The sequence below is a fragment of the Arvicanthis niloticus genome, chromosome 23 (genome assembly GCF_011762505.2).
Source record: "Arvicanthis niloticus isolate mArvNil1 chromosome 23, mArvNil1.pat.X, whole genome shotgun sequence".
Taxonomy (NCBI): Eukaryota; Metazoa; Chordata; class Mammalia; order Rodentia; family Muridae; genus Arvicanthis; species Arvicanthis niloticus.
In genome coordinates, this window is record NC_133430.1 from 33978373 (window position 1) to 33993129 (window position 14757).

Genomic DNA, 14757 nt, shown 5'->3' on the forward strand with positions numbered 1-14757 from the left:
AAGTTACCCCTGGACGGGGAGGAGGCCTGCCAGGCAAGATGAGGGGCATCAGTGCAGGGCCTGAGGACAAAGGGGACTGCAGAGAAGAAGATCCCATCTCTGCTCAACACAGAGGGACAAGATCATGGTAAAGACCAAACAACTTCGAAAGAAAAGGAAAGCTAAGATAGAGCATCAACTGGAACGATCTCTCTCTCTCTCGATCTCTCTCTCTCTCTCTCTCTCTCTCTCTCGCTCTCTCGCTCTCTCGCTCTCTCGCTCTGTGTGTGTGTGTGTGTGTGTGTGTGTGTGTGTGTGTGTGTGTGTGTGTGTTGCCACATACACAAGGGTAGGGGAGTTACTAGAGAGTGAATAAAGACAACAACAGAAGACCACTTGTTAATAAGACAAGTGTGGTTTGAGAAGTCTGGGAATCTGGGAAGAGGGAAGGGTGCTGCCTCAGAGCCCATCAGTGCTGACAGAATAGCCTGTGAACACCTCGCCACTCCTGCCTAGCCACGACAAACAACACATTAAATATAAAAGGGTTGCCTTCAAAACCCTTACTTTTAATTTCCTGAGAGTTCATGCTCAGACACAATTAGGAAGTGATGCCAACTCCTGAAATTGCCCTGCATTCAATGAGGGAAATACAGCCAAACATTCTATTTAAACTAATTTCAAAAGCATTATTTTCTTGACCTCAGGGGTATCAGGCATTGATATATAAGAATAACCCTAAAATAAATTAGGAGCTGAGGCGACACATTGATAGCTGAAATAATTTTACACATGCTTAGAAAGAGAAAGCAAAGAAGACCTCACAGCCTCCAAACTGTCCATATGGATTTCTGGTTTAAAGGTTTTATAAGCTAGTTTATTTTTCCTTTCTTAAAAACTTGAACTTTATCTTAAAATAAAAGTCCACACATTTAATCCCTAAAGAGTTCTGACAGGTCAGAACTGGCTCCATAGAGAAGCACTTGCTGCCAAGACTTATGAGCCGAGTTTAGTCTTCAGAACACACATGGTGAAGAGCAGAGCCAATGCCTGCAAACTGTCCTCTGAATCCTACCTGACACACACAAGCACATGCTATGTAAATAAAGCAGTAATCAAAGTATCTAAAGACTTCAGAGAGCCTGTTCACTCAAAAATAGATTGATTGCCTTCTGGCTCTAATAATCTGTGTTCTAGGCCTTGGAGAGTATGCACAAGGAACAGTGAAGGGGAAGAAACTTCCTGGATCAGGAAATGTCTACACAGTCTCAGGAAGGCTGAATGAAGAAACCTGAGGTGATTCTCTCTCACCGTTGAGAGCTCTGGCTCCTTGAGGTGCTGGGTGCTTTCTAGATGCCCCTCATCTGAGACTGTTAAAGGTTCCAGTTTCCTCTGGACCTGTCTTGCTATGAAAGTAAATCCCCACTCCTGCACTCCACTCTTACTGCAAGCTAGACTAAAAAGCCAGACATAGGCAACACCTTCCCCACGTATCACCACAGATCTGTCTTTTCCAAGTATTACCATGCACATATGTGCAAACATCAGTCCTCAGATGTTACTCATACTTTTTTTTTTTTTTTTTAATGACAGGGTTGCTCAGGAACTTGCCAAGGAGGCTCAGCTGTCTAGCTAGAAAGCTCCAGGAACCTGTGTATCTCTGCCTCATTTTAAGCAGGTGCCACCATGACAACTTTTATGTACGTGAGTGCTGAAGTCTTGGCAAGCACTTTATCAACTCAACTACCTCCCTGCCTTGGTCCTTCTTTGTTCCGAGACTCTGTGACCTTACCCTGTTGGCTTTAATCCCTAGCTACTGCTTCTGCTCCACTTTCCCTTACTGGATTAAGTCTCACATCTTGTTTACTTGGCACTTACCTCACTAGTTCTAAAAATTATTCGGTAGTTGTATGGAGATCCATTTTCCTTCATGTCTTCTGGTTTTTCCCTTCGAATGCTCACAGCCACTGGACCGAGGTTCTCATCAGCCCCAAAATAGTTCCAGTGTTCTTAGGTAAAATAAGATAAAACAAAATTAGAAAATTTACTGACAGTGCAAAACATCATATTCTGTTTGGGTTCAAGATCACTTCCCAGAAATGATTGGTAAGATATGTGTATGTTTAACAAATACTAGCATCCTTCACTGAGCTAGCAACACTGAGGGAGGCTAGGCTTGCTTGAAGGGCAGCACAGAGAAGGCCTGCTGGGTCTGCCTACTCTACGGCTCACTATTCTAGGTGCTTAGTGTGCTCGCTCCATGCCCCACCATTTTCATAGGCTGTAGTTTATATGGACCTTGTGATAGGGCTTTCTATGCTTTATTTACACTAGAGTTTGAGGAGTGGGACTGCTTCCAGGTTAAAGTGATGTCCCTGCACTGGAAAGAAGAGTCACTGAGCAGTCCCATGTTTCTGGGCAGCCTATGCCAGGGAGAGGAGTTCACAGCGGCCTGGGAGGTAGGAGGCTGGACAGAGTTCTTGGCCTTATCCACAATTCCCATTGAATGAGACAACCTGTGGTACAGTGGACCCTCTCAACTGTTCAAGGCCCCAAGGCTTAGCATAGCCTTGGTGGGCATTGGGTGGGGTGGGGTTGGGTATCGGAAGTTTCCATTTAACAAGAGGGTGGAAGTCAAAGTTGACTGTTAGTGGAGGGGTGCAGATCCGTGACGGGGCGACTGCCTAGTATATATGAAGCTAAAGCCACTCCTTAGCACTGAAATGAATTATTTATAGAAAATAGCAAAACTGATACTTACTGGCACTTGAATATATATCTCTAAGGCTTAAAACTGTTGATATGTACATGAAATGTTCACAGATGAGAAAATCCATACAAGACAAAAATATGACAAGCAGATAACTTACTTTTAAAACTCCCAAAACATTTGCTTTATGTTGTTCTATGTCATCTACACATGACATGACTAAATAAGTCATGACATGGTGCAGTATTGGCATATAAAACACATATTTGAAAACATGTTATTTCCATATAAAATATATAAGTATTTGAAAATCCATGAGAATAATAAGAAGTAATTTAGCATATCTAGTCATATGGTTTTAAAATTTAGGAAATGCTCATAAAAATACTTTACAAATAAATACTAATATACAATTACAAAAGGTAAACTCAAAAACATTGCAGGCTCTACGAATATTATAATCCATGGAAATTCAAAATAAGACAACACAATGGTAATACAGGCAACAAGCATTTCATACATGGACAACTGAGAAGCAAGCCATTAAACACCACAGGATCCAAACACTCACGTACACCCTCAAAGCACAGCACATGAGAATCACACTCACGGGATATGTACTCTTACTTTGCACACAATTCTAACAAGCTTGGTTGTCTGGTCTTCCAGCCCACAGCTTTATTTCAGAGAGGTGACAGATAAGTCCCGGTGTTGACAAAGTCCAGGGTGTAGGGCTGATACAGACTTGCATGCAGACAGCAATGTGATAGAACAACTGACAACAAGGAAAAAAACAGAAAGTGGGGAGACAGAAATAGTATAAAAGAGCTGACACGAACTCAAAGGAAAACAAGACAGCATCGGGACCACCTACTCAAGCAACTGAGAGACCCTCAGGTAGTTCAGTTCCCAGGGCAGAGCAGTCGGTCTGTGAGAGGGGCATGTGGGCCACACACTCTAATTCTTGCTGCATCCAGACACTCTAGTTCATACACACATCACTTGTCTCAGGGGGTGGGCCATTGCTTCAGTTACAGGAGAAATTCATGGAGACACACCACTCCAGATCTGTCATCAGTAACCTTAGCCTTGACGCTTTCTCCCTTAGCCTTGTTTCCCTGGTCAGCTTTCTGTGTCTGTAGGGCTAGAGTTTCAAACAATCCTCCCTCACCCCTGCAACCTCAGCAAGCACTAATGCTGTCAACATGAAAATGGGAGAGCAAAGAAGCACTTCAGAAGCAAACTGAGCATCCACCACCTTAATGTGCACAGATCTGCCTTCAGCCAGCCTCTACCTTCCTTATGACTCCCTCCATCGTGGCCTGGGCTCACTCTGCACCTCTACAAACACATACAGATGCCTCTGTAACCTCCTGTTATCTTTAACACTTCCTCTGTCGTTCCCATAGTCATCTTTATCCTCTTCTTCCCGATGGAAACTTCTGTTTAAAGCCCTGTAACTTTCTTCCACTACTCAGCTGCCTCAGAGTGAGTACAACCAGTGCTTTTCTTTTATATTTTGTTCAAACTCCAGAACATCTAATCCAGATGGTCTTTAAAAAAAACAACAAAACAAAACCCAAAACCCCTCAAAAAAAAAAAAAAAAAAAAAAAAAAAAAAAAAAAAAAAAAAAAAACCAAACCAAACCAAAAAGAAAAAACAAAAGAACATCCACACTCCCTGAATAATATGAAATCACCTTCTTCTGATCATCCTTTGACCACTCTGGCTGGTCTTGCTTGGTTCTACTTCTTATGCTTGGGTAATCCATTCATTCTGAGTTCTGATCTCACAGGAACTGCACAGTTCCTGCACTCACCCAATGTCAGGTGACACCAGGCATGCACGCCCCTTGCGTTCAACCCAAAGCCTCTCCCAACTGTCTGCTAGGGCTCCCCCATGATCATTCTACTCATGTCTACCTTATTTGCTGTCCCCCAAGTTCCCAGGACAGTGAGATACCCCTCCTAAAACGTAAACCTGATGCATCTTCACAAAGCTTACATGCACTCCTCAGTCTGAGGCTTTGGATACTGTCCATGGCTCCCTGACAGGTCTCTATGACCTGTCGCTAGGTGGAGTCACTCTTTGACCCAGACTTCTCGGCTGCCCAAACTCCCAGAGCATACATTATTTGACTATATTGTCTTATGTGATCTCACCTGGAGTGCCCCTGAGGTGTCTTCTAAAAGAGCAGCTGAAACCTGGAGTGCACTAGAGGCGCTTACACAGTAAAAGTAAAACTTGGAAAGTATTAAGAATTCCCAACAGATTAGTGAAAACAAGTATTTCATGCATCTCAAACACAAAGGTGTAGAAACATTATAAAATAAAAAGCACAAATTTAAAGTCATTTTACTGTTAACTGGGAGATAAAAGTATTATTTTAAAAATAAACTAAACCCTATAAAACATAAGCTATAATAAAACTAAAGAGTAAAAATGAAAAGCACATTTTCTTTCTGTATATTAGAACCTGACATATATTTGTACATCCCCCCCACCCCCCACCCCCCACTTACTTCAGGGTTGAGCCTGAGGTAACGGGATAATTGTCAGCTAGCTTCACATACTTTCCTCTGACTCTCTCTTCAAGCACACCCGTCTCTGGATAAGGCTGGAGAGATCCCTTCGTACAGACATAATTTTACAAAACGAAACAAGTAATTCTAGCTATTACTTCCACAGCAGCATCAGAGCACAGAGAGGCTCTGTCTAGCTCCCCATGTTATGTTCCCTCTATCAGGATCAAGACTCTGTGAGTTCAAAAGTTCTCATCTCATTTTACTGTATGATAAAGTCAGGTTAGTATAGTCCTTCTTTTTGTTTACAGAATTATGGGAACAGAAGTCAACCTTTCCAGCACCTGACACACGTTCACTCAAAGTCCTAATGTGATGTACTGTCCCCAGGAGAGAAGAGGTTAGTTCACCAGGACACCATAAATTGAATTTTAGTTTTTAGATTTTGATCTCAAGACAAATGTGTCAGATTTTACACAGTCAGTCTAATCATCTGGCCATGCCTGCCTCTGTCCGTCCATCTCAGCATCTTTTTCTCTTAGCATCCCTGCCTCTGTGCTAGAATGGATTTGTAAAAATAATTAAAATTTCTTCCCTTCTGTATCAGCCATCTACCTCCATTCTTGGCTAGAGTAATAGGGAGCTTTTCCAGTCAGACTCACAGTAGCTCTGCCTTTCTTCTGAGCTGGAAACATGGAGAGGGAAGGGAGTCAGGGAGGACACCAGGCAGGGAGTTCAGGGTAAAGAACATGATAGGAAGGAGAGGGAGCGGATGACTGGAAATGCTACTGGGAACTGACTCCACCCTGCACAATGTCAGCAAATACCCTAACGTGAGTGTAAAGGCAGCACTGTGATGCTTGGAACCCAGCATGCCTATCCTCGGACTACAATGACAAGACACATCCAAGTGACACTGAGCCAACCACTCACATCAGCCGTGAGACTAAGGCGTTCTCTCGTTCTCTCTCTCTCTCTGAGGTGTGTAACAGCAGGGTTTCACGACAGTCTACGCACTAAACTACAGCACCAAATCAAGCATATCCACAAATGTCATCAAAGCTCATTTTCTTAGCCATTATAACTTCATTGTATTCCCAGAGTTAAACAAAGCGTGGTGGCCAGAGAGATGTGCTGTTTACTTAGATCACATGTTCTGCCTTACTTACTGATATGTAAATGTTTTCTGTGCTGACAGAAAACCTATTAGTGCCATCCCATAATGCTGATTCCTCCCAATCTTCAGAGTAAACGTTCTAACAGATGTTTATCTGTGTGTGTGTGTACATTTGTGGAGGTATGCTCATATGTATGTGGTCACATGTGCTCATGTACGTGTATGCATGTGGAGGCCAAAGGTCATTTCTGGGTATCTTCTAAGATTGCTCAACATCTTACATATTGAGGCAGGATCTTTTGTTGTACCAAGAGCTGGCTGTTTGCCTTGCATAGCTAGTCAGCCTGCTCTGCAGATTTGCTGGCTCCACCTCCTCTCTGGACTGGGATTTACTGATGCTTTACATGGTTTCTGGGGAGCCAAACTCAACAACAGACACATAAGTTACAGAGCCATGCCCAAAGCTCATAAAGTTTTCTTATGGATTATGAAATCTAACAAAATGATACACAGAATACTCAGGAATTCAACTGTTTCTGAGATATTCTACATAAAGAGATTTATTTATAGTCAATACATTCACAATTATGAGTATTTGGCATTAGTAAAGAGAAGAAAAGTGAATGGTTTAGAGTTCCAGTAACTGTGTCAAATACAGTCACTTCACTTTTTATAAGACATTGGACATACATGTGCATTCAACAAAAAGAAAAAAACCCTTTAGCTGTGTGGTCAAAAAAGCCAAACCCTGCACTTTAACTGTAAAGGAGAAAGGGAAGGTTGACCCTCGAGAGTCAGTCTTCAGCCAGCTGTTTCTGGATTGCTCCTACTGGCTTTGTGTTTGTTATCTGTGCATTAGTATTTCTTAGGGATATTGTACTTTAGACTAAATGTGATTATGAACAGTTAAGATACATCTTAATTTTTACCCAATAATTTAAAAAATTATAATTTGTGGCTTAAATATTTACATATAATCAACTTAAAGTTTTAAATAGGGAAAATAAACAGTAAAAACACAAGTTAAAACAATACAAACCAAATAAAATAGCCACCTTCTGCCTAACACAATTGGAAACAACTTCTGAGATATTAAAAAATAAAAGAAGAAAGTAGCTGGCTATACAGACAGGTGCCCTGTACCCTACTGTCTGCCATCTTTATATCTGATTAAGGCTGTGTGGCTGGCGGGAGGAGGAGGTGCTCCCTAGTTACAAGTGAGGGCTTCTAGTCCCTACCCTGCTCACTGTTCTTTCACCCCACAGTGATGCGTCCTGGGGGAGTGGTCACAACTTTCCTAGTAGCAGCTCTGTGTGTGTCAGGGGAGGCTATGCTGGAGCAGAGCCCCTCAGAGCTGCAGGGAAGAACTCAGGTCATACTTACACCTTTGTTGCAAACAGAATCAAGACAACCAGAAAACCCACAAAGAACAAAACATCAGAAAAGCAGAATGTGCAACTTTAGAGACACAAATAACATGAGGGAAAAGCTCAGAAAAAAAAAGAAAGATCTAAAAATAATACCACTTAAGTGGGGAGAAAAGTGCAACACAAGAAGACAACGATGAGGGAACATGGTTAGGAAAACACAGAAAAACAAAAATGAGTTCAACTGCCCCAAATAAAACCCAGGGAAAGGGCCACAAGGCTCTGAGCTCAGAACACAGAACTGAGTAAGGGAACAATTCAAACAGCACCATGGAGAAACCAGGCATAGTGGCCTGAGCCTGCAGCTCCTGCCCTGGGGATCAAGACAAGAGAGTCACTGGGACTTGCTGGCCAGCCAGTCCAGTCAATGGTGAGTTTCAAGTTCAGTAAGAGATCTTGTCTTAAGGAAATACAGCAAAAGTAATGGAGCAGGATGCCTGATGCCCTCCTCTGATCTCTGCACAAGCATGTACAGGTACATAATTTGTGCATGTGCGCACACACCTCACATCTTCAATAAAAAAAGTAAAAAAAAAAAAAAAAAAAAAGCAAATCCAAGCAGTCTACTATCGACTCAAATGAAGTTCCAGACAGAAGAGGCAAAGAGATTAGACATTAAAATGTTTCATTGTAAATATCAACATTTAAAGGTTTATCTTCATCATAATAACAATAACTACATACTAGAGCTGGCATGAGGACAGAAGTCTACTCTGTGTGCCTCTAGGCAATGCTCTATTCTCTATCCTGCTTGCTGTCCTCCCAGCCCACAGACAGCCTGGTGGAGCAGTGACAACTTTCCCAGTCCTAGCCCTCAGCCTGTCTGTTAGGGGAGCCCCTCAGAGCTGTATGGGAAGAACTCACAAAATAGATACCAAATACTATCTGAACAACTGAGTACGTAAACAAGTGAACATGTGGTTATTTCTATATTTTAAAATGGTACAAAAGTGTTTGAGGTAGTCCTGGGACAAGAAAATACACTTTAGTTTCTATATTGCCATACTATTTCCTATAACAAGCTAACCATGCTTTGGGGTCGGGGAGGAGGAGAGTGCTGCTTTTGTTTTTGAGGCAGGGTCTCTCCGTGTAGCCCTGGCTGTCATTAAACTCATTATGTAAACCAGGCTGGCTTGGAATTAGACCCTGCTTCTGCCTCTAAGTGCTGAATTAAAGATGTGCGGCTCCATAACCAGCTCTAGTTATGCTTCTGTCTGAATCTTTTTGTTTTCCTGGAGAGAAGGAAGGCTCAGCATGCCTCTATATGCAGCAGCCACTGATATGCAACACTGATTTCTCTTTAGGAAGAACTTGCAGTTGGTTCAGCCCTACAAGAAAAGCAGTTACCTGAGTCTCTGGCCCTGGGATCTGTCTGTGGCAGTTAGGCAGCTGAGCCACACACATTCTGCCAGTCCTTCCTTAGCTGCCAAGGACCTAAGCATGGAAGATGGGTTGGGGCAGGAAGTAACAGCCAGAGATGTGCTACCCTGTTGGGGACTTATACTGTTCATCTTTCTCCATCACACCAGACCAAATGTTTGTTAATATGACCCTGTCTAAAGTTTTCCTTCTCTAATTCTCTCCTCTCCCATTTTTTCCTCGTGCTGTACTGTGGGCTGAAGGGTCACTCCTCACATTCTGCTTCCTTTCCCTCCACAACTCCACAGGTTCCATCACCAGGCCACTGCTGTCTGTACCTCTCTCATCATCTGCTTATCAGACAACCTGGCTGGTTAAATGAAAGATGGTCCCTGGCAAAGGCTGGGGTCTGCATAGAACTGTAGCTACAGTCTGATGGCCTTCCAAAAGAGTGAAGTCAGAGGGTCTGGTAACAATCCACTTGTAACAATGTGGTATTTACATAAGGAGAGCAATTCCAAAAATCCTTAAGTCACAACTTCTTAGGTGTCCGAGAGGGTGACTCAAAGCCATCTCCGTGAAGGCAGAAAACAGCTGCTGGGACTCTGGAAAGACCTGAGAAAGCCTGAAAACAGAGGTAAATGATGCAATCAATGCAACTGAATGTAACTTCTGGAAAGACCTTTTTGAGGCTCCTGATAACTGGGGCATATGAAAAGCCACACTAATAAGGCAGAATAGAAAAACAAGTTGAATAAAGAAGCAAATGTGTGTTATATTGAAGGTTGAATATTTGAATATTAAACTTAACTATAGGTCTTGAGATAGTAAGTTACATATGTTAAACAACATATGCACACAAATATACCTGCCTTCAGAAGGTGGGCATTAGAAAAATAGAAAATAACTTTATTGGCCTCAAATTCTAAAATAAATTCCTCATATGGCATTTTCTACATAGGAAATGGACTATTTTCATTTTATTTCACACTCTATTGCCAAAGAAACAGTTTTTGTATGAGTGGATCTAAGGATGGCTTTGAATAAGGTCTAGTGTCTGAGCTGGCAGGGACTTTTGATGTCCATATTGATCTGAAAGCATATGGAGGAGAGTGTGCCCTTTCAGCACCCCATAACCTCTGAGCTGTGATGGCTTGGGCACCTCAAGAGCTCAAATGCTCTGTGGGCACAAAAGATGTGATAAATGACAAATGACAAGTGTCAAGAGGCTGAGGAATCATAGCCAAGAAGATGTGGATGCTTGCTTCCAAAGGCTCGATGTTAGCACTTAACTTATTCTGCAGGTGGCGTGGAAGCCTTAATCAGATATAAAGACGGCAGACAGTAGGGTACAGGGCACCTGTCTGTAGAGCCTGCTACTTAGAAGGCTGAGGCAGGAGTGTCACTTGGGCCCAAGAGTTCAAGGCTAGCATGCCAATACAGTGAAGGACCTCCTTGTCTAAAAGGTCAGCAAAAGGTGTACTGAAGTCAACCTCTCAACAAATTCAGGCTCATATTTCTGTGAGGGAACATACACTCCCACGCCTACTCTCAAATGAGCTGGCCAACTGGCATAATCTTGATAAAATGACTTACAGTCGATATGGGAGATGAGTTCATCGTCATGTTTAAGAGCACATCATGCTCGGGAGCACAGCGTGCTGGGGAGCACAGCCTTGTTGACTGTACCTAAAGATGAAGCAATGTGCCTCAGAAAATCAACCACAGACTGAACACCCAGAAAGAACCCTTAACACAAAGGCATCCCTCCCACAGTCCTTTCCTCTACAACACAAGCAGACTTAGGAATATACATGGCTGTGTTTGTTCCTCAGGCTCTCCTCTCCTTTTTTTCTGATCCAAGGCCCAGCCATCTCTGTGAAGTCTAAGCTCTCAAAGCTGCTTGCCCCTGCCTAAACAGAAACAAGTCTCAGACTTGAAATGCTGAACTAGAGACTAAACCATACCTGGGAATTTCAATCTATCAAAATAAGACACATGGCCCCCTGCCTTCCTTTCCTCACCATCAGATCTGCTCATTGTGTGTTGTTGCAAGACGAAGGTAAGATTTTTTTTTCTCATCAGTTGGCTTACAGTAGCAGCTTTTCCTGGATAATGAGGAACAGGAAACAGATTGTGGAGCCACATAACACAGGGAATAGCTGGGAAAGAGTCCTTTTACAAGCCATGCTGGCTACAGGCAACCATGGAGTTAGTTTCTCCAGCTTAATATTTGCCCCCTATAAGTCTCCTTGGCCTTTGATTGTGGTGACCAAAGAAAGACTGAGCACAAAACTATGAATGTTTTCAAAGGAAAACAGCAAAGTAAATCAACGCTACCCTACTGCCTAGTGCATAGTCCTATCATGTGAACATTGCCCACAGTGACAGGTTCATGCCGGTTTCCTAAAAGCATCAGGTGAGGAGACCCCATAAAGCATGAAGTAGAAACACAATAAAGGTCAACTACATCATTACTGCCACTTCACGCTGGGTAAAAAACCCAACAGGGGCAGAAGAGAGGAAAGAGCAAAAGGAAGAGCACGGATGTTGCTTATCCAAGGTGAAGGAATGGTTCCTCTCTTTATCCAGTGTATCCAGTAAAACTCAGCTTTTATGTTGAGTCAAGTTGTCTCTAAAGTTTACATCTACAGGATAATAATGTTCATAAAAAACAATGTAAAACCAAAGTGATTACAACTTAATCAGCTGAACATGATAAACATTACACATAATGTTGATTGAAGGCTGTGCTTCAATAAAGGTAATAATAATAAAAAATTATATTTATCATATAAGATACATAATAACTATCATTATCACCACCACCACTACCACCACTACCACCACCACCACCACCCTGGAGACAGGCACAGTGGAGTCAGGGACACATTAAGAGCTGAGTGGAACAAGGACCCAAAGGGGGTGAGGTGACAGCCACACCAGGGTTGCCACAGCCTTGGTGCTAGGAGTAAACTCTTGGCTACACTATGCAAAGAGACTGCAAGAAAGAGCTAAGGGTACGCAAAGATCTCACTGAGCCAAAGTCACATGTAAAAATTACAAAACAGAACTGTTTTTTAATTCTATTTTATGCCATCACATTAATTTTACAGTACAGTCATGCTTTAAGGGATTTAATTTCTGCTTCATGTTATGATTTAGTCATCATTTGTAGGACATTATTAATATGTAACAAACAACTAGAACATTCCAAGGTGTGCAGCACAAATGGTCCCCTAAGAGCATGCTCCACAACTTTCCCTGAACTAACCTGGTGGATTAACCCTTTTCACTGTTCCCAGCACCAGGCTGACAGGTGCCACTGGGACAAGCTGGCCATCTCTTTGCTAGCCATGCTTTCTGCTCCCACCAGCTGGACTTCATGCTGGACCAGAATTCACTGCATCTTCCAGGAGCCATGGAAGCCAACTGACCTATTACTTTATGAAGCTGACTAAATGAGCAGAAAAGACAAATATAGTTTCTATGAAAACTAAACTGATGGCTTCAGAAAGACTGGAAGGTCACTCAAGAAGAAAGCTGTGGGTTAGATTTGACAGCTAGGGATTCAGTGGGAATCACCAACCAGACTCAGTGCCAGAGGACACTCCTAGTGTACACCAGGGACATCAGGCAGCACTTGACGAAGAGCCACTGACAGGAAAGCACTTGGACCCACAGCAGCTATGTCTACTCATATCTTAAATACGTCAGATTTAACAATTTAACAATTCTCTGCTTTAATCAGTACTTCGAACTAGGCAGTGGCATGGACACCAGCTATAACCAGGTTATTTTCTATGCTGCAACTTACCAACTGCTGTACTGGGGACTTCTGAATTTATGAGGTGCTATGAATCTGTAAGTTGGGTTATGTTGGAGTCTAGGTATTCAAATTTTCATTCCATACCTTTGAAAGATAAAAATACCTAAAAGAAGGCTCCCCTTTCTTGTCATCTTGCATAACAGACATAAGGGAGCAGTGACAGAGAACAAAGGAGCTTCACCACAGCCTATCACCTAAGCCTAGAACTTTCCTTTGGAAAATATGATTAGTAACACATCACCTCCCTCATGAGCACTCAGAGTTAGAAACAAAAGGCTAAGCCTAACAAAGGCTTAGCATAGTGCCTGGTCCACAAGTGCTGAAACATGCTCATGATGAATATTATTACATTGCACAGTGAGAAAAAATACTAGTGCACAAATAAGATAAAGTGTGTTCCCTTGTATGTTACACTCAAAGTTGGTGGCAATTACAGGTGGAACAAGATGGCTTCTCAGAGATGTGTGAACATGTCAGGAAAGCTTGGAAAACTTCTGAGGCAATACAGAGCAAGAGCTCTTAATTAGAGGCAAATATGCCCCAGTATCAGATATATTTTAGTTTGTGTTCACTGGTATGGAGGAACAAGGAGAAAACTCAGTGGCCTCTAAGATGTAGAGGCCAAGGATGCTAATCTTACAGGGCACAGGAATGTCCATCTTTACCAAGAACCATCAGTCCCTAAATGCAAAGTTGGTGAGTTTGAGGAACCCTCTGCTCTCACATGCGAACAAAGAGCAAGACCATTTCTAAAATCTGACCTCCAGAAAATCACTTTAAAAATGAAACTGGGATTTCCATTCTATTGATTCCAGAAGCCATGCTGTAGACACTTGGGAATTACAGAGACGAGTGTTTGATGGTAAGACATAATTCTTTTTACCAATAAACTTTCAATGGAGTCCATCCTTCAATAATCTTAAAAGCATGGAGATTCTAGAGTGAGTAATCTCATAAAGGCAACAGGAGAATAAACCTAAGTAATGTTTCAAACACTGCAACAGTAGTATATTGTAATCACAACCTCACCGGAGAAGATGCAAAACAGAGTAAGAAGCTTCCCAGCACCTGGCTGCAGAGAGTGCTGGTCTACCCCAGGAACCATTGTACATAGTGATCATCAGAGAGTGCTGGTCTACCCTAGGAACCACTGTACATAGTGATCATCAGAGAGTGCTGGTCTACCCCAGGAACCACTGTACATAGTGATCATCAGAGAGTGCTGGTCTACCCCAGGAACCACTGTACATAGTGATCATCAGAGAGTGCTGGTCTACCCCAGGAACCACTGTACATAGTGATCATCAGAGAATGCTGGTCTAACCCAGGAACCACTGCACTTAGTGATCATCAGAGAGTGCTGGTCTACCCCAGGAACCACTGCACTTAGTGATCATCAGAGAGTGCTGGTCTACCCCAGGAACCACTGTACATAGTGATCATCAGAGAGTGCTGGTCTACCCTAGGAACCACTGTACATAGTGATCATCAGAGAGTGCTGGTCTACCCCAGGAACCACTGTACATAGTGATCATCAGAGAATGCTGGTCTAACCCAGGAACCACTGCACTTAGTGATCATCAGAGAGTGCTGGTCTACCCCAGGAACCATTGCACATAGTGATCATCATGTTTCTAGTTGGGTGCCTGCATGACAGGTGTAGTCCTCAATTTTAATGCTGCTCAGAAAATACTAGAAAGTTGATAAGGTATTTGATAATTGCTTTTCTTAAACAAAATAAGATGATACAATCTTAGGTACACACACACACACACACACACACACACACACATTTTAGCCTACCATCTCCAAG

The 14757-nt window shown here is 42.5% G+C and overlaps 1 protein-coding gene across 5 annotated transcripts in view; it reads right to left on the bottom strand.

Annotated features, from left to right (window-relative positions):
• Nucleotides 1-14757, bottom strand: part of Sipa1l1 (signal induced proliferation associated 1 like 1) — a 265544-nt gene that overhangs the window by 84006 nt on the left and 166781 nt on the right. For all 5 annotated transcript variants that reach the window (XM_076921784.1, XM_076921780.1, XM_076921782.1 and 2 more), the window contains one exon: nucleotides 1858-1988. In XM_076921784.1, the coding sequence (XP_076777899.1) occupies nucleotides 1858-1988 (131 nt within the window). The remainder of the gene's footprint in view (nucleotides 1-1857; nucleotides 1989-14757) is intronic.